Source organism: Varanus komodoensis, unplaced genomic scaffold (assembly GCF_004798865.1).
Source record: "Varanus komodoensis strain SLA01 unplaced genomic scaffold, ASM479886v1 scaffold192, whole genome shotgun sequence".
Lineage (NCBI taxonomy): Eukaryota > Metazoa > Chordata > Lepidosauria > Squamata > Varanidae > Varanus > Varanus komodoensis.
In genome coordinates, this window is record NW_025335557.1 from 17,251 (window position 1) to 45,054 (window position 27,804).

Consider the following 27,804-nt stretch of genomic DNA (forward strand, 5'->3'; position numbering starts at 1 on the left):
CCATAGGACGCATCACCCCAGCAGCCGAGCATCAGGTAACAGCGCACATAGGGGCCATGCCCATACTCAGAGCAGCAGCGCCAGGTGATGACGTCACAAGCCGTGACTCATTTACCGCAACTCGTCCGAGCTTTTGCATGTCCAGTCCCTGCACTGCCAAGGAGAGAGAGATATATATATATTTGCTTGGAGTGGCCATGAGGTGTTTTTCCTAAACTAAAACCTCAGTTTTCAGGTTTTATTGCAGTGTCAGCACTTGGTGATAAGTAAGTGGGTTTTGGGTTGCAGTTTGTGTACTTGGTCTCTAAAAGGTTCGCCATCACTGGTCTTGCTGCTCCCTTGCGGATGCTGTTGCTCTGCTGCTACGTTTCAAGTCTTTTGCATATTCATGCACTTTCATTCTCTGTCAGTTGCCTTTTGGATCTGAGAATGGAAGGTGTGAGTTACACATCTTCAGGACGACGTTCTGTCTCTTTGCAGCCACAGATGTGGTGGGCAGAGGCAGCAGCGCCGGGCACGGCTCCCCAGATTGCGTAGAGGTGCTCCCGCGTTTGTCCACGGCAGTGTTGTGTGGTGAGGAGGTCCAGCTGGTGCACCGCCTGGACCTGAAGGCCTTTGGCGGCCTGGAAGTGGTTGGCCACCGCCTGAGGGGTGAGTTCCCCTTGCTGTCACGGGAGCAGCTGGAGAACGACCTGCATTCAGACAGCATCATCCGGAAGGCCTTGGCCCAGCAGCGGGCCATGATCACGGTGAGTGCAGCCATGCAGAAGCCCTGTCGGGTTGGTACCCCTGCGAGGCCTGACTTGATTGAGCTCGGCAGGCCTCTGTTCCTGTGCAGTGAGGGCCTCTCTCTCGTCGTGCAGGAGGTCTCCTCGGTGGGCTTCCCCTGCTGCCCCTTCCATTCTGGCAGGACTCTGTGAAGAAAAAGCACGTGGTGGTCCCTGGGCAGGAGAGAGCTCTTTCCCCTGTGCCAGTCCCGCCTGGCTCCAGATGGCAGGTTTCCTTTGGAGCGCTTCTGCCTTTTTCCTGAGAGCTGTCTTTCTTTCTGCCCTTCAAAAAATAAAATGAATCAGAGACCCCAGAACGGGGGGCTGAGCAGCTGCTTCTTTGCTGGATGGTCGCCTGTGCTGCTACTGGCAGGAGAGTCACGCTGCATCAGCAGGGCTTTCACTGGGGCAGCTTGCAGATTTGTGTTGCTGTGTGGTCTCTGATTCACGCTGTCACTGTGAAGGGGAGCCCTCCAGAATGTTCGACCTTGATGGCCACGCTCAGCTCTTGCAGACTCAAGGATGTGGCTTCCTTTATGGAATTGGCCCATCTCATCTTTGCTCTTCCTCTCATTCTTCTGCCTTTGACTTTCCTCACTGTTTTTGTTTTCTCCAGGAAGTCTTGCCTTCTCATGATATGCCTGAAATGCAACAGCTTCAGGTTGTTCTGTTTCGCTTCCAGGGCAAGTTTTGGCTTCATTTGCTCTAGACCCACTTGTTTTTCTGCAATTGCCTTGTCCCCTTTTTAGTGCTTCTTCAATTCCAATATCATTCAATGACCCAACTGCTTCCCTATCTGCTTTCTTTCCCTTGATATATTTAAAGACTTCTTTATGTGCTCCTCAAACCATTTCCTTCTTAGCTTGTCTGCTTCCATCTCCCTTGTGCAATCTTGTGGTCCTTTCTCTTCTCTTCTCTTCATTTGGGCAGCGCTTCCATCTCTTGAAGGAAGCTTCTTTCTCCTTAATGGCTTCCTTGACACCACTTGTTAACCAAGCTGGTGATTTCTGAACTTTCTGCTGCCTTTTCTCGCTTATAGAACACATATTTTGTGTTCCTCTGCCATAGTATTTTTGAGTAATCTCCAGGTGCTAGGGAGTGGATGCATCTTCTTGGTTCACTTTCTTTGATTCTGCTTTAGTCTTGAAAAACATCCTTTTTTGAGGTCTCGTACAACCGTGTTCGAGCTCTTTGGCAGTCTTCCACCTACCCGCATACTAAATCTGATGCCGGTGTGGTCACTGTTACCTGATGGCTCAGCTGCTTTTTACCTCCTGCACTATGTCCTGGGCAGCCCCACCTAGGACTGAATCTGGGATTGCCTGGTTGGGTCCATGACCGACGTCTCTAGGGCACAATCATTTATGGCGGCGAGAAAATTGACCTCTCCGTCAGAACTGGCACATGCCCTTACCCAGTTGAAGCCCTCCTTCATTGCAGCACTGCCTTCGTGGGAGGCCTCCCTGCCCTCTTTTCCCTTGCAAGATCTCCCTGAGCTTTCCGGCCTGGGGATGCTAACAGACTACTGTGACTAAGCTAGTTCTGGCGCCAGGAACATTCACCCGCGCTGCTTCTGTGGAGGAGGCTTCCCACGCTGGAATATCAGCTTTGCTGGACTTTGACCCACAGGGCCACACCTCCTCCAGGACGCCCATCCCCGTCTTCACCGTGCGGTTTCTATCCAGAGATGACCGCATCCCATTGGCTATCTCTGCTCCACCATGTTTCCGTGATGCTCACTATATATAGCTCCTCAGTTATTTTCCATGCACCCCAACTTTCCCATAGAAATGCCAAGTAACTTGTCCTCCTGCTTTTGTTGGCATTTGTCATTTTGGCACTTTGTCCTCTGTGAGGGAACATAATGCCTTGTCCCGATCTTGTTGCCAGTTTCCTGCCCTGTTGAGCTCTGGCAATCTAAACCTGTCCCCCTTTCTTTATCCGCAAAGGATACATTCATCTGAACAGGACTTTTCCCAGCCCATCAGCCTCCTCCAGGATGTGGCGTAAAAGCTGCTCCACCACCTTTTGTATGTGGAGTGTCACAGGGAGAGGGCAGAGTCCTGGCATGGTGGGAGCAGGGGCAGGCGCGGCACCAGGGAAAGTGGCAGGGCAGTGCAGGGGCTGTGTGCCGATCTGCCTGAGCACTGGAAGGTGAGGGGAGGCCGATTCTGCCCATGGCCTCAGGCAGAGCCCTTTCTCTGCAAGAGCCAGGCCTGAGGACATACCCCGGTCAGGTCACGTGGGGGGAGCTCTTTTTTGGCACATGCCTCCAGGGGAAGTAGCAGAAGCCTTGGGACAGAAGCAGAGGGCACTTCTGCTGCCACAGAGGAGCCCCCTCCGGCATCGCCCCCGATCCAGCACGACAAACGCCAGCCTGGACGGTGCCCTCACTCACGGCCTCCCCTCCCGCAGGCCGCCCTGGAGGAGACGCAGCTCCTGTGCCGAGAGTACAACTGGCTGGACCAGATCTACCACTTCGTGCACAATTGGAGCAGCGGCCAGCTGGAGAGCATGAAGGGCTGGCCCGCCGAAGAGTACGTGAACCAGATCCTCAAGCTGCGTGCGTGGGCGAGCCAGGTGCAGAACGTGCCACGGGCCGTCATCACCTACAACCGCCTGCTCTTCGTGGACTGCAGCAGCATTCACCAGGACCTCTGTGCGTGTGCGGGGGGCGGGGGCGGGGGCCAGTGCCGTGGCTCCTGCCGCTGAACCACCGCCTCCCCCCTTGCAGTGCCCCTGCTGGCCTCCATCAATGAGGACATCCTGGCCCTGCTGCTGAGCGAGACCCTCCAGCGCAGCGAGCTGCTGATCACTGAACTGGCCGGCGTCCTGCAGCTGTACATGACCGTTGGCACGGACATCTTCACCGTCGCCAAGTGCTCCCAGAAGGTAGCTCTCTCCTCGGCCAGATGCCTCACTGCAGCTGCGCCCACGGCTGCCTCTTTATCTGTTTGCAGGGTCATCCCGGGATCTTTTATCTCGCCAAGGGGAACGTGCTGCGCTGCGTTTTCCAAAGCCATATTTGCCTGCTTTTCACATCACCTGCCCCCACTTCAGCTAGTCTGGAAGAAGACAGGACCTCACAAGCGAAGCCGGGTCCGTCCTGCCTCTAGAACAGACTTGGCAGCGGCGGCCCCATCCAGCCATGCCCAGCGATGGGGTGCGGCACCCAGTTCCCCCCCTCCCCGCAAGGCCTGCTCAGTCTCGTGGTGTCACCTTGGTTTCCTCTCTGGCCCCTCCCTCTTTGCCCCTCGTTTTCATATTCCCAAACTATGTTGCTTTCCGTTCACAACACTGAGAGAAGACCGCCTGTTCTCTCTTGTCTCCTCCTCTTGTCTCTCCTCTGGACAGCTCCCACCTGCTCTTTGCCAGATTTTCTTTATCTCGCCTGGCTCCCCTTCACGTCTCCCTGACTTGTCTCTCCAGCTGTGTGGCAAGTAAGAGGAGACATGGCCGAGGTGTATAGACTTAGGCAGAGCATGGAGACAATGGAGGGGGAGCCATCTTTCTCCCTTTTCCATAATTCTGAAACCCAAAAGGATCATTTCATGAAGATTCAGGACAGAGAAAAGGAAGGACTTCTTCCGTTCAATGAGATGCAGTGAAGGGCACCAATTTGGACATATTTTGAAGGGAACTAGAACATTTCATGGAGGAGAAGCGTATCCGTGCCTGTCAGGCCTGCTGGCTGTATGCCACCTCCCATATGCGCCAGTGGGTGGGGAACTTGGGCAGGAGGGTCTGTTTCCCCCAGGGCAGCTGGTTGCTCACAGCAGGGGGTTGCACTTGTTGGCCTTCTGGCCCCTTCCAACTCCGCTGTTCTATGATTCTGTGAATCAGACAGAAGGTCTGCGGAGTCTGCCATCTTGTTAAGCATGGGCGACAGCTAGATGGGTCTGGGATGCTCATATGTAGAGCATGAGTCTAATCCAGCAGTAGTAGTCTGTGCTGCAGTTATATCACAGTTGCAATCGGAGGAACTGCCTGCTTCGGTCGGAATTGTCATGCCCCCTGCAAGGGGCTCAGGTTCTCTGGAATCCCAAGGAAAGGGACACCGCGAGGGCTTGGTTTGCTTACAAGGAGATCCACTGAGTAAACTGAAGAACTTGCAGTGTTAGCGTGTTCTCAATCAGCAAGCAGTCAGCAAGGCTCCTGTAAGCTGGAGCAGATGGTCAGCAAAGCTGCTGATCGAAGCAAGGCATCCAAACTGGAGTCGGGCTCAGCACTCAGTTCTGTGGTCTCTGCTGCTAAGGCCAGGAAGCCTTGCAGTCCAGCTGTAGCAAAACCAGCATGAATGTGCCCCGTCCTAGCATGTCCAGCTGCAGCCAGACAACCCCCTGATGAGCAGGTTCCAGGAAGGGCTGGCAGATGCCCTCAGGCACCGCATCCAGCTGCAGTGTGAACGTGTTAGGTGCTGGCGTGTGGGCCTGCGGGTGTTTCCCACCAGCAGAGGCATCCAGAGCACCTTCTGGCCCCGTGCTTTTTGATGCGCTTAGGTGATCGAGTCCTGAGCGGGTGGACAGGTGCCTGGTCAAGTGCAGCCCACCCCTGGGGGCTCAGTCCTTGCTTCTCATGACTGATTACACACGCTCAGGCGGGGTTCCCACCTGGGTCCTGGAGGACGAAAGCATCCTGAGAGAGGAGCGGTGCCAGCCCCGCTGAAGGAGGCTGCAGTGAAGCCCCTCCTGTAGAGCCTTCTTTGGGCACAGGGGCTCACGGCTCTGGTTAGTGGCCCCGTTGTGGGTGAGGTGCCTGAGGAGGAGGCGGCTGGGCTGCTGCAGGCGCTCGAGCGAAACCAAGCCTCTCGATCCGCTTCAGCCTGGTGCCGGCCTGGTGTTGGAATGGAGGTTGCCTTGGCCATCCCGTGGGATGACCTTGGCTGGGAGAAGGCGGGGGAGCGCGACCCCTTTGGCTCTCCTGGGCCTCTCGGCGGCTTCTGATACCATCAGCCACTCTGTCCTTCTGGAGAGGCTGGCTGGGTTGGTGGGGGAGGCCCTGCGTCGCGGCACTTCCTCTCTTGACCGGCCGATTCCAGGAGGTGGTGCTGGGGACGCGCCATGCAGCCACGCCGTGGGTACCCCAGGGCTGCATTTTGTCCCCCGTGCTATTTGGCATCAGCACGAGGCGTCTGGGGAGGCTGTGCCTCTCGGCTCTGCCTCTTCTCCCTCAAACCAGCTGAGGCACTGGCTGCTCCACATCGGCGCCTGAGCATGGCAGCGGACTGGCCGAGGGCCAGCGCCCGGGATGCCGTCCGGGCACGGAGGGAGGCGCAGCTGGTGGGGTGGCGGCTCCGCTGTCCCGCTGGGAGATGCTCGGCCTGTCCTGGCGGGGCTGCACTCCCCCTGGGGACACGGTTCGCGGTCAGGGGCGCTCCTGGACCCGGAAGTGTCACCCGGTGCCGTGGGGCACCTGCCGTCCGCTCGTGCTGCTGTGCCAGCAACGGCCCCACCTGGGCAGAGGGGCCCGGCCGCAGTCGTCCATCTCTGGCCGCCTCTCCTCGGGTTGCTCCATGTGCCGCGCGCGGGCCGGCCTTTGGAAACAGCCTGGAGAGTTGGCGTGACGGAGACTGCCGGACAGCGAGGCTGCTGCCGGGGTGGCTCGCAGGGGCCGCCATGCCAGTCCTCGGCCAGCCGCACTGGCTGCTAGTTGAAGTCTGGGTCCTAAGCAGTGTAGGACCTGAGGGTCTCAGGGAGTGTCTCCATCCCTACAAGCCTAACCAGGCCCTAAGATCTTCCTCTGGGGCCCTGCTTTGGGAGCCTCCTTTGAAGGATGCCAGGAAGGGGGCTGCCTGGTGTGGGGCCTTTTCAGTCATCTGTGGAATCAGCTACCCGCCTGTACCAGGCACCTTCTTTGTACACATTCCAGTGCTAGGCAAAGGCTTTTTTTATGTTTTTGGCCATTCGAGTTGCACCTCTAAGGCGCAGGGTGAGGGCTGGAACTGCACAGGCCATGGAGGGGAGCTGGGAAATGGGGGCAGAATTCGGACCTGCCTGGAGCTGCTTCCCAGGCGTGGCTTGTGCTTGTCCGCCCGCAGCTGGAGCAGTACCAGGGCCAGATGACCGAGCTGCAGGAGTACGTGGACTACGTGCGTGCCCTCAACGAGGTCATCCAGCAGTGCTTCCGCCCCCTCAGCCCCAGCGAAGAGAACCTGGAGAACACGGTGCGCAGCTGCTCCCGGCCGGGGAGGGTGGCGAGGAGGAGGGACGCGCCTGAGCCAGGCCACAGCGGCCTCTGTCTCTCTCGGAGGCTGCCCCCGGTCAGGGAGGAGGCGTGAGAGGCCCCGAGCCACCCACACCCGCCTTGCTTCTGCCAGCGGAGAGCTGCCTGCTCTGGAGGGCATGGAGAGGCCCCCCGTCCCTGCCAGGGGGCCACCGGTGCAACCGTCCGGGCTGCCCTGGAGGCTGGGGGCAGGGTGGCGCCAGCGGAGTCTTGTGTGCCACCCGCAGGTGGCTGCCCCAGGCCTGCCCCTTTTGGCTTTGGGGACAGGGGCTGCTGGGAGCTGTGCTGGCCCCTCCTGGGCACCTCACTTCCGTTCCACCGCAGCACACTCTGAGCAGCTCCTGGCAGGGAAGGAGCCAGCCACCCGTCTCCCCTGCCCACCCCGTGTGGGGGGAACAGCAGAGGAATTCTCCACAGGCCTCGTGGGTCTGACCATCACGAGCCGCCCCACCACTTGCCGGACGTGGGCCAAGCACCCCTGAGCCACCTGCCTTCCCGCATTTGGGCTTCTGAGCAGCTCCTCCTCTTCCAGAGAAGAAGCAGGCGGGCAGCGTGCAAGGGCAGGGCAGGGCACAGCCACTGCGCCGCTCCCACTCCTCCTCGCCAGGCCCTGCCGGCTGGCTCGTTCGGACGCCCGGAGCATGGGGCAGGAGCCGAGCCCCCAGAGCTTTTTCTGTGTTGCAGCTCCTGGACACCTGGGATGCCTTTGTGTACCAGCAGCGGGAGGTCTCCGACTTCATCATCTCCCGGCGCCTCAACATCATTGCTGAGCTCCACAGCTCTCTTCAGAAAGCGACCCGAGAACTGCAGGAGCTGCTGGCCATGGTCACAGTGGGGCGCTTCCAGGACCCCTCCCAGAATCCCCGGGCCATGGAGGACGAGCTGCACCAGCTGGCCTGTCATTTCCAGGCCACGGTGGCACGGGTGACTGACCTCTGCCGCTCCCAGCGGATTCTGACCGGTAAGAGGGCCTGCCCCTGGGTCGCAGCCGTGGGCGCCCCTTCTCATGCGCTCCGCAGCAACGCCGCGGCCCTCTGCTGTGTCCTCAGGGGACTGCATGGACGTCTCCTTCGTCACGGGGAAGCAGGGGGTCATCGAGGTGCACACACGCGTCTGGCAGCTGCTCCGCATCATTTCTGAGCAGATCACAGAGTGGAAGTGCTTGGCTTTCGCCAAGGTAAAGTGGGCCAGGCGAGCCTGCAGCCCCGAGCTTGGCCACCCGTGCTTTGATGCGCCTGGCGGGCTTGGTGGCGTCGCTGGGAGGGGGGAGGCCGGGGCCCTGAGCAGCCCCAGGGGGAATCTCCCCCAGGACCCCCACTGGCAGCACCAGGGCAGCGGCTTCCCTTTGCATCCTGACTGATTGCCCAAATTGAAGTCGCGAGGGGGGTGGCTGGCAGAGCTCTCCCCTTCCGCCACAAGGGACGGCCCCTTGTCAGGCCCTGCCTTCTTGCCCATGGCTCTTCCTTCCCTTTGCATCCTTTTTCTAGCGGCACTCCTGGATAGATAGCCCCAGCCTGCCTCCCTTCCTGCTCTGGCTTTTCTTTCCCCTTCCTGGGTAGCCCAGCCTCCCTGTCCCCTTGCAGTTCAGCACTGCCCTGGCCATGGAGAAGACGGAGGAGTGGCAGAAGGAGGTGATCAGCCTCGAGCACTGCCTGCCCAACAACCACCCGGTCCTGCAGGCCTGCTTGCGTGCCATCGCCGACTTCCAGAAGTACTTCCCCCTGCTCCTGAAACTTGGCAGTCCCTTGCTCAAGCTCAGCTGCTGGAAGGAGATCTTTGCTGGTGACGCCTTGGGACTGGGAGTGGGACCCCTTGGCCTGTCCCGGGGGGCTGAGGGGGATCCTCAGGTGGGTCTGCATGCTTTGGCGGAGTCCAGTGGGGAGGAGTGGCCTTGCTAAATGAGGCGCCTGGGCAGGTGGTGGAGGTCAGCCTCGAGAGTTGTCTGAGGGGGCTCGGGCTGGGCCCAGCAACCTGCAAGTAAGGGTGGTTTTTGGCATCTGCCCTCTTCCAGTGATGGGTGTCAAGTGCCCGTTCAGCATGCAGTTCACACTGGGCCAGCTGCTCTCCTACCCACTGTTGGAGCACAGCGATGCCATCTTCAGGGTGAGTGACTCTGAAGACCAGTGACAGGAATGGGGGTCCCCACCTCCTGGCCAGGCCCAGTCCAGTATTCTTTGGCTCCCAGGTCTACATCTGTGAAAAAAACTGGCAGTATGCTAGGGACACCCTCCACCACCTGCAGAGGACCTGGGCTGAGAAGCAGTTCCGCTTGGTCAATTTCATCCTCAGCGTGCCCTACCAGGAGCCACAGCCAGAGCGCTTCCGACGCCCCGCGAGCGGGCGCCAGCGCCCAGCCAAGCTGGAATATATCTCCAAGGACAGTGGCACCTATGTGCTGTCAGGTGAGGCCTGGAGGTGCTCCGGTCGCAGCCAGCAGTGTTCCGTTGCAGAGGCAAGCTCTGCTCGGGGGCTGCCGGTGTGAGAAAGCCACGTGGGCTCAAGCCGTGAGGAGCCTCAGGCGGGAGGCCCTGCTGCAGCTGGTGGAGAGCTGGCTCCCCACAGGGTCCCACGAGCAGGATGTGCTCAGCCCTGCTCTCCCGCAGCTGGTGCACGCACACCCCCACCCTGCCTGTTACTGGACGTGGCACAGAGCCCTCAGGACAGGTAGTAATCGATACCCTGCTGCTGCGGGAATTGGATGGCTCCTGTTGTAAAGCTATCTGAATCCGTGGCCCTCGCTATATCCTGTGGAATGTTGTGCGTCCGGGATCTCCCACCAATCAGCTCCGTGAGAGCATGGGAGCGGGAGAAGCATGGCTGCCTCTCCACTCCCTTCATGCCAGGCATAATTCCGCACAGCCGACATGGCCTTGGTCACCCCTCGCCTAAGCTAAGCATTCTCAGCTCAGTGTAGGAGTCTCAATCCAGGGCGTTCTTGATCAATTTGAACGCCGGGCTGAAAGCAACAGAAGGAGATTCAGTAGAGACAAGTGTCAAATCCTCCACCTAGGAAAGAGGAACCAAAGGCATCGATACAGGATGGGGAACACATGGCTCAACAGAACTGAAAGAGAAAAAGATCTGGGAGTTAGTGTGGACAACAGGCTAAATATGAGACATCAGTGTGATGCAGCTGCAAAATGCTATTTTGGGATGCATTAATAGCAGTATTACTTCCAAATACTGGGTGAAACTTAGGGGTTTGACAGGGAAAGAGACCTGACAGTGGGGGTATGTTATCGCCTCCAGCTCGACTTGAGACCCTGGATGATGTCCTGACAGACCAGATTCTAAGGATATCTCGGGGGAGAGACACAGTAATTATGGAAAATTTCAATCTTCCGCATATTAGTTGGGAGACTCACTTGGCGGTGACGGCCAGGTCACGTTGTTTCCTAGAAGCTATAGAGGGAGGGTTTTTCACACAGAGGGTCCAAGAGGTGAGGGGGTGGGGAGATCCTTGACTTGGTCTTGACCAATAGAGAAGAGCTGATAGATGAAGTACAGTTTAGGGGAGCTCTGGATGCGAGTGATCACTCCATCCTTTGCTTTGAGATCAGGGGACTGGGGACTGGGGCTCTGTCGTGGGCGTGATTCTGTTCAGCCCCAGGTCGAGCACTAGAAGCTGGGACTTCAAGAGGGCCAACTTTGGCCAACTGAAGGCCAGACTGGGGAGAGTCTCCTGGGACAGGTTACGGGAAGGCAAGCGAGTTGAGGAAATGGGTACAGGGGCAAATAGACGAAAGGGTCTACCGGGAGGAGGAGGCCTGTTTGAGAATGATTCTTCGCAAGGCTAAGGCTGATTACGAGCTGAGACTTGCCAAGAATATCAAGAGCAACAAAAAGGGCTTCTTTCAGCATGTAAATAGGAAGAGGAAGGGGAGACAAGCGGTGGGACCACTAAATAAGGAGGAAGGAGATCCAGTGACTGATATGAGGGAACAGGCACAGATGCTAAATGACTATTTTGCCTCTGGGTTCTCCCCAAAGCAGGAGGGGGGATATCCGCATAGGAGATTAGATGAGGCCGGGGACTTAGGGGCACAGATTAGAGTCTCCCCCCTAGAAGTCGCGGAACTCCTCAGGGCATTGGACATTACAAAGGCACCAGGCCCTGACGGGTTACACCTGAGAGTAATTAGAGAGTTGGCAGGGGTTCTCTCACGCCCGCTGGCCTCCATTTTTGAGGCCTCATGGAGACTAGATGGCCCAGGAGGCCCCTTCTGACTCGCTCTGTTTCTATGTTTCAAATCATGAGAAGTACAAGTAGTACTTCCCTCATACTCTTCACTAGTCAGGCCTCATCTGTGTCCAGTTCCGGGCACCAAGGTTTAAGAAAGATGCAGAAAAATGAGAAAGGGTCCAGCCGAGGGCAACAAAAATGATCCTGAGTTTGGAACACTGCCCTCTAAGGAGAGACTGAGAACTGTGTACATTCAGCCTTGGGAAGAGAAGGCTGAGGAGGGACATGAGATCCCTCCAGAAGTACCTCAAAGGCTGCCACAAGAGGAAGGCCAAGGTCTCTCCTCGCTGATGCCAGAGTGCAGGCCTCGGAATAATCAAGTCAAGTTGCGGCAACCCAGATTCACGCTGGACATCAGGAAAAGCTTCCTCACTGGCAGAGCAAGAGGGCAGTGGGACCGGCTGCCTGGGGAGGAGGTGGGCTCTCCCACACTGGGGGCATCCAGAAAGAAGCTGGGCAGCCCTCTGAGTGGGAGGTGCAACGTGGTGACCTGCAGCAGCAGGGGTTGGACCCGAGGGCCTTCTGGCCCCTTCCAACCCTACTATTCTGTGAACATGCAATATCTATGAACAATTGCAATCTTCCCGCTTAGTGGAGTTGCTCGCTCCCCGTATCATTTTTCTGCACTTTTTCCGAGTGTACAATATTACCTTTTTGTGGTGTGCCAGCCGGAACTGTACCCAGTATTCTAAGTGCAATTGCAGCATAGATGCAAGGTGTGCTTGCTGATGATGCTTAATTCATGCTGGTGCCAGGCCAAAACCTTTCTATTTCCCCTGGTTTTTTATTGTTAAATGGCATTTTAATCACTTTAGCATCAAGTATTGGCTGGTTAAGGCACTTTGCCCCCTTCGTTCCCCTTCTTTCTGCCCCTTAGTTCTCCCACACACACACTTGTTTTCCTTCTTGTCACACATGGCTGTTTACTAGTAGGGCTGTGTTGCTGGTACCGCAGAAAGCACCAGTTCTTCTTGGTGGTCTCTGCACAGCACACAAATGGGTTTCACATCTGCATTTGGGAATTTCAGGCAGAGCCCCTTCCCCTTCCTCCAGTATAAATAGGAGGGGCTCCTGCCATTTCCCCCAGTTCTCCTTTGACCACCATTTTGAGTTTCTTGGGACTTTCCTAGCATTGCTATTTTCAAACTACTATTTACCTCAGAGTTCCTTCTTGACAATTCACCTCATATTTACCTCTTACCTTTCTCCTCACAAAAACCCTAATCTCTGCTGATTCTCCCTTTTTTCTTCTTCCCTCCTCCCCCCCAAAAGACCCCTCCTATCATCTCCTTATCGCAGAAATCCTTGTTTTTCCCCCCTCTCTTGATGGCTCTCAAGGTGACCTTTAGAATGTGTGTGCTGTGCAGAGTTAGAATGCCATATTCTGACGGACACCATTTGTAGAGCACTGTTATACGACCCCTCTGGCTTTTGTTGAGGCTAAGCATGCCCAGTTCTGGCCATCTCTCCTTGCTGGGCTTTGTCTCCAGTCCCTGGATCATCCCTGCTGTCCTCTGAACCTTGTCCACTTTTCTGCAGGACAGGACACAGTGCTCCAGATGAGGTCTTACTAGCGCTGAATAAAGGGGCGCTAGCACCTTTCAGGATTTGGACGTGATACTTCCATTGATACAGTCTAATACAGCATTTTTCCAGCCACATCACACTGTCGACTCACATTCAACCTGTGATCTACAACCCTGGTTTCCGACCTTTCCACAGCTGGGACCGGTGAAAACAGGAAAACCACCTCAGGCAGAAACAAAAAGCACCACACACATAAAAAAAGCACCACACTCAGGTGTCATAAGTACAGGTTAGGTGACAAGTGGCTGGAGAGCAGCACTTGTGAAAGGGACCTCGGGGTGCTGGTCGACTGCAGGCTAAACGTGAGTCAGCAGTGTGATGCGGTGGTCAAGAGGGCGAACGCCACCCTTGGTTGCATAGCCAGAAGTGTGGCTTCTAGATCAAGAGAGGTATTACTACCACTCTACATGACTCTAGTGCGCCCGCAACTGGAGTAATGTGTTCAGTTTTGGGCCCCTCATTACAGAAAGGATATAGTCAGGTTAGAGGCAGTGTAGCGTAGCGCCACAAGGTTGGTGGCCGGTTTGCAGGGGATGCCGTATGAGGCGAGACTGAGGGAACTGGGTCTCTTCAGCGTGGAGAAGAGGAGACTCAGAGGGGATCTGTTGGTGACATACAGGTACGTGAGGGGGTGTCACACGGAGGTGGGGAGAGGCCTGTTCTCCCCTGCAGAGGAAGGCAGGATGTGCTCCAACGGAGCAAAGCTCAGGGAGTCAAGGTTCCATTTGGATGCCAAGAAGCACTTCCTGACAGTCAGGACCCTGAGGGTGTGGAATGGGCCTCCATGAGAGGTCGTTGAGGCCCCATCGGTGCGGGAGTTCAAGGATAGGCTGGACGTCCACGTGGTGGGCATGTCGTGAGCGGAGCCGGCTGGTGCTGGAGGTCAGACTAGATGGCCCAGGAGACCCCTTCTGACTCGCTCTGTTCCTATGTTTCTATAACACAGTGTTCTGTGTATTAGTTTCCAAACGCAATACCAAACAAATGAAAACTCTCCAAAACAATCAGAAACCGGGCAACAAAAAATGCAACACAAGAACAAAATACCAACTTTGGTTCAGCGTGGTTCCTAGCTGGCTCCCACCAAGCCCTCTTCCCCTCCCCGGCCTCCCCGGTGGCACCAGCGCACCCCCCGTGAACACGATGCCAACCAAGGAGGAGTTGGTAGAGCACAGCCAGCCCCGCTGCCCGTCTGCGGCAAGTGGGGTGCAGCTCCCTGTGGACAAACCACTGATGGTTGCTAGATCCTTCTCGGTTGTGGTACTTTTGAGCCAAGGGTCTCCCATCTGGTAACTGTGCCTTTGGTTCCTTCTTCCGAAGTGCAGAACTTGGCATTTGCCCCTTGAATTGCATCCCCTTGCTTTCTGCCCGGTGCTTCAGCCTCTTGAGATGGCTTTAAATTTTGTTTGTGCCTTCCAGGGAATTAGGTACCCCATCCAATCTGATTGGCCTTCCCTGCACCTCTTCATCCAAGGCCTCAGTGAAACCTTGGAGAGTGCGGGGCCCAGGACTGAGCCCTGCGGGGCCCCCCTCGGTGCCTCTCCCCAGTCTGGGAAGTGCCGTGGGACGCGCTCTCTCTGAGGAGGTTCCGAGACTCCTGTGCACACTGGCCCTCCTCAGGCATGCACAGCTGCTGTTGATTTTAAGAAGGGTTGGGAGAAATAACCAATCTTACATAGGGGATTAAAAAATTCTCCCCACGCTTCATTATTTTCAGTCACTTCCCATTATATAGGTTTTCTAGATATAATTTTTGCAGAAGACAGACTGGGTGACAATATGTAAATACTTTGTCCTAAATTCTGAAAGAAAATTTTTCATGATTTGAAGCTGTTTGGTATTTTGGGGGGAAAAATAAGAACAGTCATGGAGGGTTCCCCCCCAGATGTTTCCATTTTTTTCTGAGCTTTTGCATCTCTGTTGCCAATACTGGGCTCGAGGTAGTCTGAGCTTGGACAGAGTGTGAGCCAGCCCGGCAGGCCTTCCGTGTCCCCTGCAGAGAGGGGGTCAGTCTCTCATGCACTGCAGACTGTTCAGTGGGAGTCGAGGAGCAAGATGGGAGCAGCTCGTGACCCCCTTCACAGGCCCGACATACTGCTCCCTCCTCAACTCGTCCCCTCCCCCACATTGCAGACACAGCAGAACTGAAGGCCAGCGTGGAGCACAGCATCGTGACCCTCCAGAACATGATCCTGTCCCCCTTCTCGGCAGACATCCAGGAGGAAGCCGAGAGCTGGGTGTCCACGCTGCGTGCCTTTGGTGAGGAGGAGGGGAAAGCGAGGACTGGCTCACGGCGGGGGGGGGGGGGGCTTGGAGGCGACCCCCTGCATGCCTCTGCTGGGCTGGGGCCTTGTAGGTTCACCGGGCAAGGAGGGGGCAGGAGCTGGGGCCTGGAGGCCTCCGGTTTCCCTCACCTTTCCTCCTCCCATCGCCTCCTCTTCATTTTCCCAGAATCACTCTTGGAAGCCTGGGTCAGTTTCCAGCAGAAATGGGTCTTCTTGAATATTGTTCTCTATGAGATGGACATTAGCCTTCCCAGTGCTGAACTGGTGAGTTTGGGGTGCTCCCCTTCGCTTCCCACACACCTCCCACCTTTGCAGGGCCTCCTGCAGTGAGCATTTGTGCACCCCCCCGCCCCGATTGCACAAGGGGTCCTCCCGCGGTCTACCCTGCCGCTCCTGCCCCTCTGCAGGATTTCCAGTTCCAGCAGGTGGATGGCCACTTCCGGGAGTTCATGCGGGTGACGTGTAGCGACCCGTTGGTGCTGTCCAGTGTGAGGCTGGTACCCGGCTCGAGCCGTGAGAGCCGCTTCATTGGGAGCTCCTTGCAAGCCGCGTTCACGGATGGATCCGGAGAGCTGCAGGTCATCATCCGGGCCTTGGACTACGTGCTGGAGGCCATTCGCATGGGCTTTCCCCGTCTCTTCTTCCTCAGCAACGAGGAGCTGGTGGCCATGCTTGCCACCGCCTCCGAGCCTGACCATGCCTCGGCCTGGGCCCGGCGCTGCTTCCCCGGGGTCTGCCAGCTGCAGCTCCTGGTGCCCTCTGCGGCCCAGAACCGGGACACGTTCTCTGCCCAGCTACCCGTGGTGCAGGTGACGGGCCTGGTGGGAGCCCGCAGGGAGACGGTGAAGCTCTGCAGCACAGTGTCCCTCTGCCGGAAGGCCACGCAGTGGCTCTGCACCTTGGAGCGGCACATGAAGGAGACCGTCTTCCACCTGGTGCAGGAGTGCGTGGCCCACCGGCTGGCCCTGCGCCCGCAACTGGACCTGGCCTTCGAGCGGCGCCCAGGGCCCACGGAGCTGCCCCTGCACTTGGTGGCCGAGCGCTGGGTGACCCTGGGAGGCAGCTTCCCCAGCCAGTGTGTGCTGCTGGCCGAGGAGGCGCTGTGGCGGGTGGCGGTGGAAGAGGCCCTGCCCGACCCCGGCCGGCGGCTGGCGCTGGAGCTCAAGCTGAGCCTCAGGCTGGAGGCGCTGGCCCACCATGTGCGCATCTACCGCAGCGCCCACCCCTGGGACCCGGAGGGTGACCCGCTGGGCCTGCTGCTGGAGGCCCTGCTGATCCTCATGGTGCAGCAGCGCGACGCCTTTGCCCAGCTGCTGGCGGCCCAGGCCAGCTCCCCGCAGGTGTTCGAGTGGGCCCGGCGCCTCAAGTACCACGTGGCCCTGAACCCGGAGAAGGGCCAAGCGGCAGGGCTCCCCGCGGGCAGCCCCTGGCTGGGCAGCCCCCCAGGCTGCTGGGTTGAGGTTCTTGACAGCCGCCTGGCCTACGATTACGAGTACTTGGGGCCCGGCCTGCGCCTCCTGGGGAGCCCCTCACTGGACCGCACGTTCCTGGGGCTGCTCCTGGCCCTGGATGAATTCCGCTGCGGCGGGCTGCTGGGCCGCCCCGACGTGGGCAAGTCCCACACGGTGCAGGGCCTGGCCCAGGCGCTCGGCCGGCAGCTGGTCACCCTCCACTGCGCCGTGCAGATGTCCGTCAGCTGCCTCGCCCGCCACCTCTGTGGGGCAGTGCACGCGGGGGCCCTGCTGCTGCTGGAATCTGCCGAGCAGCTTGAGGCGGCAGTGCTCTCTGCCCTCAGCCAGCACCTCATGGAGCTGCACCGGATGTGTCTACCCCTGCATGCCGGCAGGGGGGCCGCCGCCGGCCTCTCCTCCGCCACCGCCTCCCCAGACAGCCAGGACTCGGAGGGCTCGGAGGACTCGGAGCAGGGCGAGGGGCCCCCTGCAGTCCTCCTGCCGGAGCTGGGCACCAATGAGGCCGAGCCTTACCAGCCGCGCGTCCTGGGCAACATCCTCTTTGGGGGCCGGCTGCTGCGCGTGCGCGAGACCTACGGCTGCGTGGTCACGCTGGAGCGCCTCCCGGAGACCCTGCGCCTGGCCCTGCGCCCGCTGGCCGTGCTTCCCCCTGACCTCGCCAGGCTGGCGGAGGTCACCCTGCTGGCAGCCGGCTTCCGGGAAGCGGCACGGCTGGCGGACAAACTCTGCACCTTCCTGCGTCTGGAGGCGGAGCTGAGCCCTGGCCCGCGCCTCAGTCGGCCCACCCTGCTCCGGGAGGTGATCCGGACGGCCGTCAGCATCCTGTTCAGCCCCCCAGCCATGCAGGACCCGCTGTGCTCCAAGGGCAAGTCCTCCACCCGGACTGCCTTCCTGCTGGGCCTGGAGGAGGAGCCGGCCGTGATCAAGGCCCTGGCTGGCTCCCCCTTGCTCTGCGGCCCCGACTGCCCCCGGCTGCACAATGTGCGGGAGCTGCTGCGCGAGGTCTTCCCCAGCGCCCCCATGCAGCCGTGGGAGCCGCAGCTGCCGCCTCGCCTGCAGAGCGCTCTGGCTGCCCAGCTGCACGAGGGCAAGCTGCAGGCCGACCCGGAGTTCTTCCGCCTGGCAGGCCAGCTCTGCCAGGCCCTGCAGGGTGCCCCCAGCATCGTGCTCCTGGGACCCTCCGGGAGTGGCAAGACCACCGCCTGGCAGACCCTGGCCAAGGCCCAGAGCAGGCTGGCGGCCAGCGACGCGGCCCCTCGGGGGCCCAGTGTCAGCACCTCCCAGTGCACGCTCTCCCAGCCGGTCAGCACCGTCTGCCTGTGGCCCAACGGCCTGAGCGTGGCCGAGTTTGTGGGCAGCCTGGAGGGCAGCGTATGGAAGGACGGGGTCCTCTCCCGGCTCCTGCAGAAGGCGGCCACTTCCTCCGTCGTGGGCGGGGCGGGGATGGGGACCGGGAGCGGCCAGCAGTGGCTGGTGCTGGACGGAGCAGCCTCTGCCGAGTGGCTGGAGCCCATCTCCTCGCTGTTCAGCGCCAGGCCCTCCCTCAGCTTGCCCAACGGACAAAGGCTGGAGACCCCCGAGAACGTCCGGTTCTTCTTCGAGATGCCAGACGTATCCGGGATGCCCCCCTCCATCTGCATCCGCTGCACCTTGCTGCACTGTGAGGGCGCGAGCCTCTGGCGGGCGCTGCTCTCGTCGGAGCTGGCCTACGTGCACCGCAAGTACGGCCTGACCCAGGAGGGCCTGGCCATGCTGCGCGAGCTGGCCGAGGAGCTCTTCCCCGCCACGCTGGCCTTCCTGCAGCAGCACTGCTGCTCCACGCTGCTCCCGCACCCCCACCCGCAGAGCCCCCTGGCCCAGGGCGTGCAGGAGGTGACGGCCTTCGCCAGGATCCTCCACGCCCTGCTGGAGCAGTTTTTGCGCCGAGACAGGATCAAGCACCTGCCTGCTGCACAGGAGTCGACAGGCAAGTCTTCCCCACTCCCGGGAACAGCTGGGATCGAGGGCCGGGCCGGGGGACAGAGGCTGTGGCAGGAAACCTCGTTCTGCCCCAGGGCACGTCTGTGTTTGCACGCAGCCAGCCTGGCTTGTGTCCCCTCCCAGCCCTTGTCCTGCCCGAGAGGGGGCGCACCCATTACAACAGGGCTCCTTGATTTTGCCAGGAGAAACGAAGGCCGTCCCTCTTGCAGCTCATTCCTCTGGCCCTCACGGCCTGGATGACGCAGTTCCTGCCCATCACCACTTGCTTGCCCAGAGCACCTTCACCTTTGCCTACGTGTGGGGCTTTGGGGGCCACCTGCATCCCAGGTACATTGGTGGTTGGGGTCACACGGCAAGGCCTCTGCACTTCTTGGCACAGCAGGAGCTGAGGCCCGTGGGGTGAACGGCTTCGCTTCCCGGCCTGGTGGGAGCAGAGGCTCCCTGCCTTGAGGCCTCTCAGGAGGGTGACCTGCCTTCCCGTGCAGGCACTGGCCTCTCTTTGACCACTTTGTCCGCCGGGCCCTGAGTGGCAGCAGGTTCCGCATCGAGCTTCCTCCGGCGCCGTCCGTGTTCGACCTCTGCCCTGTGGCCGAGAAAGGTGCTCTGGAGCCGTTCAATGGCCAGTACCTGACTGGCCGGGTCAAGGGCATTCCTGCCAGCTTTTCTGTCCTGCCACAGGTATGGCCGAGCCCCCGCTTTCCCCGGCGGGAGACAGGGTGGCCCGGTGCGTCTGTGTGGCAGAGGCTTCTCTCTCTGCAGTACGAGCGGGTGCTTTTCGTGGTCGATCTGCTGCTGGGCTCCGATCAGCCCATCCTTCTGGTCGGGGAGCCGGGGTGCGGGAAGTCCTCCTTTGCCGAGGCGCTGGTGCAGCCCAACCACTACTACCACCGCGTGTGCCTCACCCCTGCCCTGAGTGCGGCCCACCTGCGCCACCTCCTGCACAAGAGGTCTCTCAGCATGATGCGGGACAAGGGCCTTTTCGCTGCCGGCAAATCCACCCGCGGTGCGGTCGGCAAAGGCCGCTGCCTCTTCTTCGTGGAGGACCTGCATTTGGCCTTCGTTGGTGAGTGGGGCAGGGTGCGCGGGGCTCCTCTCGGCCCTGCCCAGCTGGCCTGGCCTCCAGGAAGGGGCCGCTCCTGATTCACCTCATTTCTCGGCTGCCCGGTAGCTGCAGCTGTCTGGCTGATTAACAACTCACACAGGGCAGTGCGGTACAATACGGAATAGCAATATTTTGAGAGCCAGTGTGGCGTCGTGGTGAAGAGCCTGGGACTGGGACTCAGGCGATCCGGGTTCGAGTCCCTGCTCAGCCATGGAGCCCACTGGGTGACTTTGGGCCAGACACAGACTCTCAGCCCAACCTACCTCACAGCGTTGTTGTGGGGATAAGATGGAGGAGGAGAATGATGTAAGCTGCCTTGAGCCCTTTGTAGGAAAAAGGCAGGATATAAATAAAAAAATAGATAGATATAATAAATCCAGCAGAACATTTCAATGCAAAATTTAAAATAGAATTTAAAACAATGGGAAGAACACAGCTAGGCCCATTAAAAGAAACCCCCCTCCCTATCCCATCACATGCCTTGGCATGGGGGCAGCCTGAACCTTGTGCCCAAAGGATAACGGAGCGGTAGCAGGCAGGTCTTCCTGGGGAGCTTGTTCAAGAGGTGGACGCCACAACTGGAAGGACTCACTTCTGGTTGCCACCAGCTGAGCTTCCCACAGAGGTGGCACATGGAGGAAGGCGTCAGTTTTGTGGGTGTTGCATCCAGCAGACTGAGGCTGGGAGAGACTGGGAGGTTACCGCCAATGTTGCATTGTGATCTGAAGCTGTTTAAGGCTTTACAGGCTGAAGCTGCAGAGAGCAGCCGCTTCCTTCCCACTCTTTCAGCAGACTCAAAAGAAACCGCTAGCAGTGCAGTCTTTTAATTGAAGCCCGGTGTCAAACCGCCCGAGTCCTGGTGGCACGCGCTCTGAGGTGTGGGAGAGGCACCTGCTCCCTCCCCTCCTTCCTGCTGCAGAGCTTTTGGCTCCCATCCCAGGCTGCTTGCAGACTGGATGGTAGGAATGCTGGCAATGCCGGATGCATCAAAACTGGCTCGCTTGCCTCTCCTGTTGCCCGTTCCATTTCGGTTCTGAAAAGCCTCCCCCGCTCCCCAGACAGCGTGATTCTCAATAACCTCAGAGCTGCCACTCCGCCTCCTCCACAGAACCGGATGAGGCCATCTGAGCAGCCTGCAGTGGGCAAGAGACAGGCCCTTCTCTGCAAAAGCCAGCACCTCGAATTAAGTTTGGGAGCTTGTGGGCAGCCAAGACAAGCAGGCCGGAACTGCCGTTACATGCTTGGGCCTTCTGGGCCCAGTTGTTGGTCTGGCTGCCATGTTTGGGACAAACTGGAGCCCCGATCAGTCTTCCAGTGCTGCCCTGTGTAGACTAATCAGCATGCAGCATGTGTGCTTTATGTAGTGTCGAGATTACTGCCACATAGATTACAACAATCAGGACACCCCTGTCCAGAGAAGAGAGTAACTGACCAGCAGCTGGAGCTGGTGGGGCAGATTCCGCACCGCTAAAGCCACCTGCGTCAGAAGACAAGGAGAACTGCAAGGGGGCCCCAAGCTGTGACCCTGCTTCTTCAAGGGGAGTGTGGCCAGACAGCCCCCCGGAGGAGCCACCTGCTCACAACATCCTAGTCTCACCTGGATGGGGCGCCAGTTTTTTAGCCCTCAGGCAGAGCATTGTTGCAGCCAGGCACTGATTCAGCACATCTGTAGCCTTACCTGATGGGAATGAGGAGAAGTGGAGCGCTGTGTTCCCTGTGCGCCAATGGCAGCGCACTGCCCGCACTCGGGGCGGCCCCACTCAGTGGTCTCATGTGCTGCAGAACAGCACCGGAGACCACAGTCATCCTTGAGGAGCTCCATGCTGGGGAGTCTGTGGGGCTGGGCAATATTCCCTGCTGTTTGCTGCTGCTGTGTGCCGTCCACTTGTTTTCGACATAGGATGCCCTGGCCAACGAGACCCTTCCAAAGTATCCCACCCAGGACACCCCTGCATAATTGTTCAATATTCCCTAAGCATCACTTTCTAGAGCCAACCATCCAAGTTGTGTGGAGCTACTGAAACACAGCCCAGGAAGTGGTCCCCACTTCTGGCCCAGAAAAGCATCGGCACTCATGGGAGACGGGGTGATCTTCCTGCCAGTCGCATTTCTCTTCCTCCTCTCCAGATCCTGTCCGGGGCTCAAGCCCGGTGGTGGAATCTTTGCGCCAGGCCCTGACCCACCACCAGTTCTACCATGCTGAGACTCTGGAGCTGCAGCACTGCCCCGCCGCAGGCTTCAACTGCCTCGCCTCCCTCTCGGTGCCACTGGCCGGCGCGTTGCCCCTCTGCCCTCGCTTCGGCAGGCTCTTCAGCGTCCTGGTGCTGCCCGTCATGACCGGGGAGTCCCTGCTCGGCATGCACGCTGGCAGCGTGCTGGCCTGGCTCGAGAAGTTCCCTCTGCTGACCCGGCACAGTGACCTGGCCTCCGCTCTCGTCCGGGCCACCATTGCCACCTATGACTCCGTGAGGAGCCGGTTTCAGCCCTCGCCAGCCTGCTGCCTCTTCCGTTTCTCTCTGCATGACGTCCATAAGGTCATCAGGGGCCTGTTCCTGCTGCGGCCCCGGCCAGGCATTCACCTCAGCAGCCCCCTGGAAGACCACATCATCAAGGCGCCTTCCAGCCGGCGTACCTCTGGCCTGAGCAGGATGGCCGTGGGGACGGGCTACACCATGATCCTCAGCATCCGGCTGATCATACGCCTCTGGGTGCACGAGAGCCTGCGCGTCTTCTGTGACCCGCTGCGAAGTGAGCATCAGCGTGAGCTCTGTGCGCAGGTGGTGATGGAGATTGCGGCTGCCACCTTCTGCGCCAGGCAGCCCTTCCTGCGTGTGGTGTCCCTTGCTCTCCAGATGTCCCGCCTGCCCAGCCGAGGCCACACTGCCTTCCATCTCCCCAGCACCTCCAGCTCCTTTTTCCCGGGAACCACAGAGGAGGAGGAGGAGGAGGAGGAGGCGGCCGAGCCCACAGAAGAGGATCTGCTCACGACCCAGGTGGAGCCTGACTTCCTGTACAGCCACAATGTGGATCGTCTGGACCCCTGGGATCCCGTGGAGCAGGCCCCCGCCCTGTCTTTGGATCCCCCAGCTCCAGCGTCTGATGATGAGCCCACCCTGTGGGAGCTGGAGAATGAGCCTTCCTCAAAAGCGGATCCTGAGGTGGAGGCTGGGGTGGGGAAGAAGCGCGAAGGGGCCTTCCAGGCAACAGTCTCTGAGATGCTGCGGGTGTCTCATGACCCCCGGGCAAGCCCTCATCGCTCCTCCCTGGTGCGACTGAAGCGGCGCACTTCCTCCAAGAAAGACAGCTCTGGCCCGCTGCTGCCGTCCCACCTCCTGCTGCTGCCCGGTGAGGCCCCGCGAGATCTTGTCTTCAGCAGGGACTTGGGGCAGGGGGCCCACAGCCCTGGAGCCCACAACCCCTACCAGGAGAAGTCCTGGAGGGCCTTGGAGGGCCAGCTCGCTCCCTGGCTGCCCCCGGATTTCCTGAAGAGCTCCCAGGGCCTGAGGCACGTGGTCCGCTTGAGCCGGCTGTTCTGCAGCCCCGACAGGCACGGCGCGCTGGTCTCCTTTGCCCGGGGCACCGGGCGGCACACCCTGGTGGCTCTGGCTGCTCAGATCACCGGTGCCGTTCTCATGGAGCTGCCGGCGAAGGCTGACGAGGCGGAGGTCTTGGCCCTGCTGCGCCTGGCGAGCTGGCAAGCGGGGGTTGCAGGGAGGCGGGTGCTGCTGCTGGTGCAGCCTGGGGCGAGCTTGGCCAGCCTGCACCTGGTCTTCGCGCTGATGGCGGAGGGCACCTGCCCCGGCCTCTACAGCCCCGAGGATTCCATGTCCGTCATTCAAGCCCTGCTGCAGGAGAACCAGAGCATCAAGCGCACCATGCGGGATGACCTCATTCTGCAGAGGTACGGCCAGAGGGGTGGGTGAGGAGCCCCCTGGCGCCCAGCCAGGGGGCAGCCTCTCAACCGCTGTTTTGGGCTTTGCGTGCAGGTTCTTCCAGTTTGTGCGTTCCAACTTGCACGTGTTGCTTCTGCTGGGGGGGCCGCACTCCTTGGCACTGCCCCCCCTCCTGGCCACAGCCCTCGCCCAGGTACTCTCCAGCCTGGAGATCTACCAGCCCTGGAGCTACAGGACCCTGTTGGAGGTGACCTCAAAGCACCTGAAGCACCATTTCAGGCATTCGAGACTGACGCGAGGTAGGTCCTCCTGCCAGCCTGAAGGACCAAGGGGGGGAGGCCTCTCTCTCCCCCAGCAGCATCCCTCTGTCTCCAGCTTCTCGTGCTTCCTGCCCAGCTTTGCCCTCTGAAGGTGTGGGGCTGCGGTCCTCTTTGGGAACCAGTTGGGCGCTGGGGCACTCCCGCTGCTGTGCCCCTTGCTTGTGCTCTCTGCCCCGCCTGGGCACCTGCTGCTGGGCGCCTCTGGGACAGTCCTTGCGGCTGCCCTGGCTGCTTCCAAGGACTTGCGAGGCGCCGCACAGATGGCCCACCTTCGCAGTCCCTGATTCGGCACATCCATCCATTGCCCAGTAGAGCCGGCGTCGCTGCATACCCACAAGGACTTGATCCTCTGCATCGCCAGAGCAGCCGCCTGGATCCATATCTCTGCCGCTCTCTATGCAACGTTCCTTGCTGCCCACCTGCCCCTCATCAGCCCCAAGACTCTTCTGGACTTGCTGGACACCTTCGTGGGGCTGCTGAGTTGCCTTCATGAGAGGAACAGCAAGCAGACCGATCGGTAGGTGTGCCCAGTCCCCGGCACTCGGCAGCGCAGCACGCCTGGCTCAGCCAGCCCACGGCGCACAGCCCCGGCCTCACCCGCGGGCCAACTGCAGCTCTGCAGTAAGAGAAGGGCAGAGCGGGAAGGGGCCGTGGAGGCCATCGAGTCCAGCCCCTGCTGGCGCAGGCGCCACGTCGCAGCAGTCCCTTAGCGTTTGCTGGGCACACGGACACCTGGACACCGTTTCCTGCAAACTGTGCTAACAGCCAGCTGCTTGGGGTGAAGGTCACGCAGCAATGCGCGCCATCGCCAGAGGAAGCTGTGGCTGCTCAGATCACAGCACAGCGTCTGCCGGGCTGAAACTCTTACTGTCAAATTCAGAAGCAGAGTGGGGGAATTGCAGCCCGCTTGTCTCTTCAGCCTGCCTTTATCTGTCCTGAGTTTCATTGGATGGCTGTGGGCTCCAATATTCTCCCACCTTGCATCCTCTCATGCCCCTCTGTCCCACACCTCTTGGCTCACCCTTTCTCCATGCCAAAAATACCCCCATGAGGCAACACTTGGCGTGAGCAGTGCCCCCGGTCGCCCTCTGTCTTCCTTCCGGTGCTGCCAATTGCAAGACGGGGGGGGGGGGGGCATGCCTTTCTCTTCCTCCAGTGGCTGGCTGGGCAGTGGCCGAGCTCACAGGAGCTGCCGTCCTGCCCACAGGATGAAGCTGGCGTTGCACAACATGAGCGAGGTGAGCAAGAAGCAGCAGGAGCACAGCCGGGACGTGCGCTTCCTGCAGCAGAAGCTGGTCAGGATTAAGGAGGTGAGCTCCATCCAGCAAGTCTTGGGCCGCTGCGGGGTTCTTGCCCTACTCCTGGGCCGGGTTCAGACATCACAGCCCGAAGTGCATGGGTCTCCCTACTCTTGGAAGCTAAGCAGGGTTAGGTTGGGCCTGGTTGAAATCCGGATGGGGGGCTTGAAATGCTGTGAACCACCCAGAGAGCTTTGGCTGTGGCGATACAGAAATGTCACATGCTGCTGCTGCTGCTGCTGCGGCTCTGTGGGGGAAAGTGCTGCGGCCTTGGCTGTCACGCTGCCTAATCCTGCCTGGGACTTAAGCCGTGATGTGTTTGGTCTGCATGGAACTGTGCAGAGAAGCAGCGCTCCGTCCTGTGGTTTCCATGCTTCACCATGGCTTGTTTCATCATAGAAACATCGAAACAGAGCGAGTCAGAAGGGACCTCCCGGGCCATCTAGTCTGACCCGCGGCTCCAACCGGCTGTGCTCATGATGTGCCCACCATGTGCATGTTGAGCCTATCCTTGAACACCTGCACCTGCACCGATGGGGCCTCAACCACCTCCCGTGGCAGCCCACTCCACACCCTCGGGGTCCTGACTGTCAGGAAGTGCTTCCTGGCATCCAGATGGAAGCCTGGTTCCTTTGCTTGGCTCCGTGGGAGCGCATCCTGCCCTCCTCTGCAGGGGAGAACAGGTCTCTACCCACCTCCGTGTGACACCCCTCACATACCTGCATGTCGCCAACAGATCCCCTCTGAGTCTCCTCTTCTCCAGGCTGAAGAGGCCCAGTTCCCTCAGTCTCGCCTCATACGGCATCCCCTGCAAACTGGCCACCAACCTTGTGGCCCTACGCTGCACTGGATCCAACCTGGCTATATCCTTCCTGTAACGAGGGGCCCAAAACTGAGCACAATACTCCAGTTGCGGGGGCACCAGAGTCATATAGAGTGGCAGTAACACCTCTCTCGATCTGGAAGCCACACTTCTGCCTATGCAACCAAAGGTGGCGTTCGCCCTCTTGGCCACCGCCTCACATGGCTGGTTCCTGACTCATCATAGGAACCAAAGCACTACATTTTCATCCATTTCGTTTCCACGTTTCTGCTGCAGAGCCCAGAGGAAGGAGCAGCTGCTGCAGGCAGAGATGCTCTGTGGGCCTTGGCTGCTGTCCGCCTCTGCACGGCAGTTGCTGAGGCTGCTGCAGGCTCCCTCCAGGTGGCCGCACTGCCCGCCCACTCACCGCATCTTTGGAGTGTCCTGGAAGGGGGCTGGTGCCCCTCCCTCAGCAGCCGGCCTTGGAGGCAGCCATGCTGGGCACGCTTACCTGATGGCTGCTGGTTTTGCAAATGGGGGGCCATGACAGGGCAGGTGCCCCAAAAGCAGGCATCCCCTGCTCGGCCCCTGGCCCCTAGCCCCTCCCCTGCTCCCATCCTGCCCCTGCCATTCCTCAGGGCTGTCAACAAGACCACCTTCTGTTTTTACATATTCCATTTTATTCTGTGCCACTGCTATGCTTCTGTACTGAATTATAGCAATGGGAATTGCTAATATGATAGTGGGTCTTTTAAAACTAATTAATTAGTGTGTGTGTGTGTGTGTGTGTGTACCTTTTTAACTTTTTTTTAGTGCTCAGAGAGCCTCAGTGAAAGGGCAGCATAAATATAAATTTTAAAAAATTATATTTAATTTTATTTTTTGCTGTGCATTTTATTTCATCTTCATCCTCAAGTTCAAAATGTTGTGCTTTGATTTTTCCTTTTATGATTTGACACAGTTTTTTGTTTTTGTTTTACTTTAAATTCCAGTGGGGGTTGCTGATGAGGACTGGACCTTTGGTGATGCGGGAGAGTTGTTGGCCCCTTCCCCACATTTCCTCCGCCCTCCACCAACTCCGCTCCATGCAGCAGGAGGCAGCTTCCCTCCAGTGCAGAACTGCGGAGCTGGAGGATGCTTTTTCTCAGGCCTGTGGCTGGAAGCAAAGATTACAAGCACTCCTCTTCACGAGAGCCCAGCCCCATCAGCCCTGCTCTCTCACAGACACACGGCTGCCTGGTGTCTCAAGCGCGATTGACCCTGTGGCTCCCTCCTCCTCTGTCCTCCTTTGCAGCAAGTGGCGCAGAGCCAGCGCGAGGTGGAGCGGGAGCGGGAGGTGCTGCGGCAGCAGGAGGCCGAGTGCCAGCTGTTCGAGGCGCGCATCGATGCCCTCACCAAGGAGAGGGATGAGCTGGAAAAGGGGAAGGAGCTGGCCATGAAGAAGGTAGCGGCTGCAGGCCGGGGAGCTGGAGAGGTCCTGGCAGCCTGCTCCGGCCGGGCAACTGGCGGCGGCCGAGGTTCCACCCGAGGTGGCAACGGCCTGGCTGCGGCCTGGGGAATGCGGCCCCATCCGCCCACCAGTGATCTGCGGGGTGGGGGGGACTCACCTGGCACTGCCCCTCTCCTCAGGTGAGCAACGATTACAAGGCCGCGCTAGCGACGTTGCGCGTGCAGGACATCGAGGAACTGCGCAGCTACCGCCAGCCGCCCCTCGCCGTGCTCCGGGTGACCGACGCGCTCTGCATGATGTTCCATCAGGGGCCGGGCTGGGAGCAGGCAAAGCTGCTCCTCAACAGGGAGGACTTCTTCCAGGTGAGCCCAGCTCCTCTGCGG

At 59.4% G+C, this 27,804-nt stretch overlaps 1 protein-coding gene across 1 annotated transcript in view; it reads left to right on the forward strand.

Moving 5' to 3' along the window:
• DNHD1 (dynein heavy chain domain 1) overlaps positions 1-27,804 on the forward strand; it is a 56,209-nt gene that overhangs the window by 17,186 nt on the left and 11,219 nt on the right. The window contains 21 exon segments of the mRNA XM_044428146.1: positions 481-749; positions 3,183-3,426; positions 3,502-3,659; positions 6,805-6,930; positions 7,674-7,950; positions 8,039-8,166; positions 8,573-8,771; positions 9,001-9,092; positions 9,175-9,391; positions 14,953-15,078; positions 15,271-15,368; positions 15,512-18,523; positions 18,720-18,883; positions 19,042-19,234; positions 19,316-19,619; positions 21,786-23,559; positions 23,645-23,850; positions 24,184-24,388; positions 25,079-25,181; positions 27,266-27,415; positions 27,601-27,783. Of these exon segments, the coding sequence (XP_044284081.1) occupies positions 481-749; positions 3,183-3,426; positions 3,502-3,659; positions 6,805-6,930; positions 7,674-7,950; positions 8,039-8,166; positions 8,573-8,771; positions 9,001-9,092; positions 9,175-9,391; positions 14,953-15,078; positions 15,271-15,368; positions 15,512-18,523; positions 18,720-18,883; positions 19,042-19,234; positions 19,316-19,619; positions 21,786-23,559; positions 23,645-23,850; positions 24,184-24,388; positions 25,079-25,181; positions 27,266-27,415; positions 27,601-27,783 (8,228 nt within the window).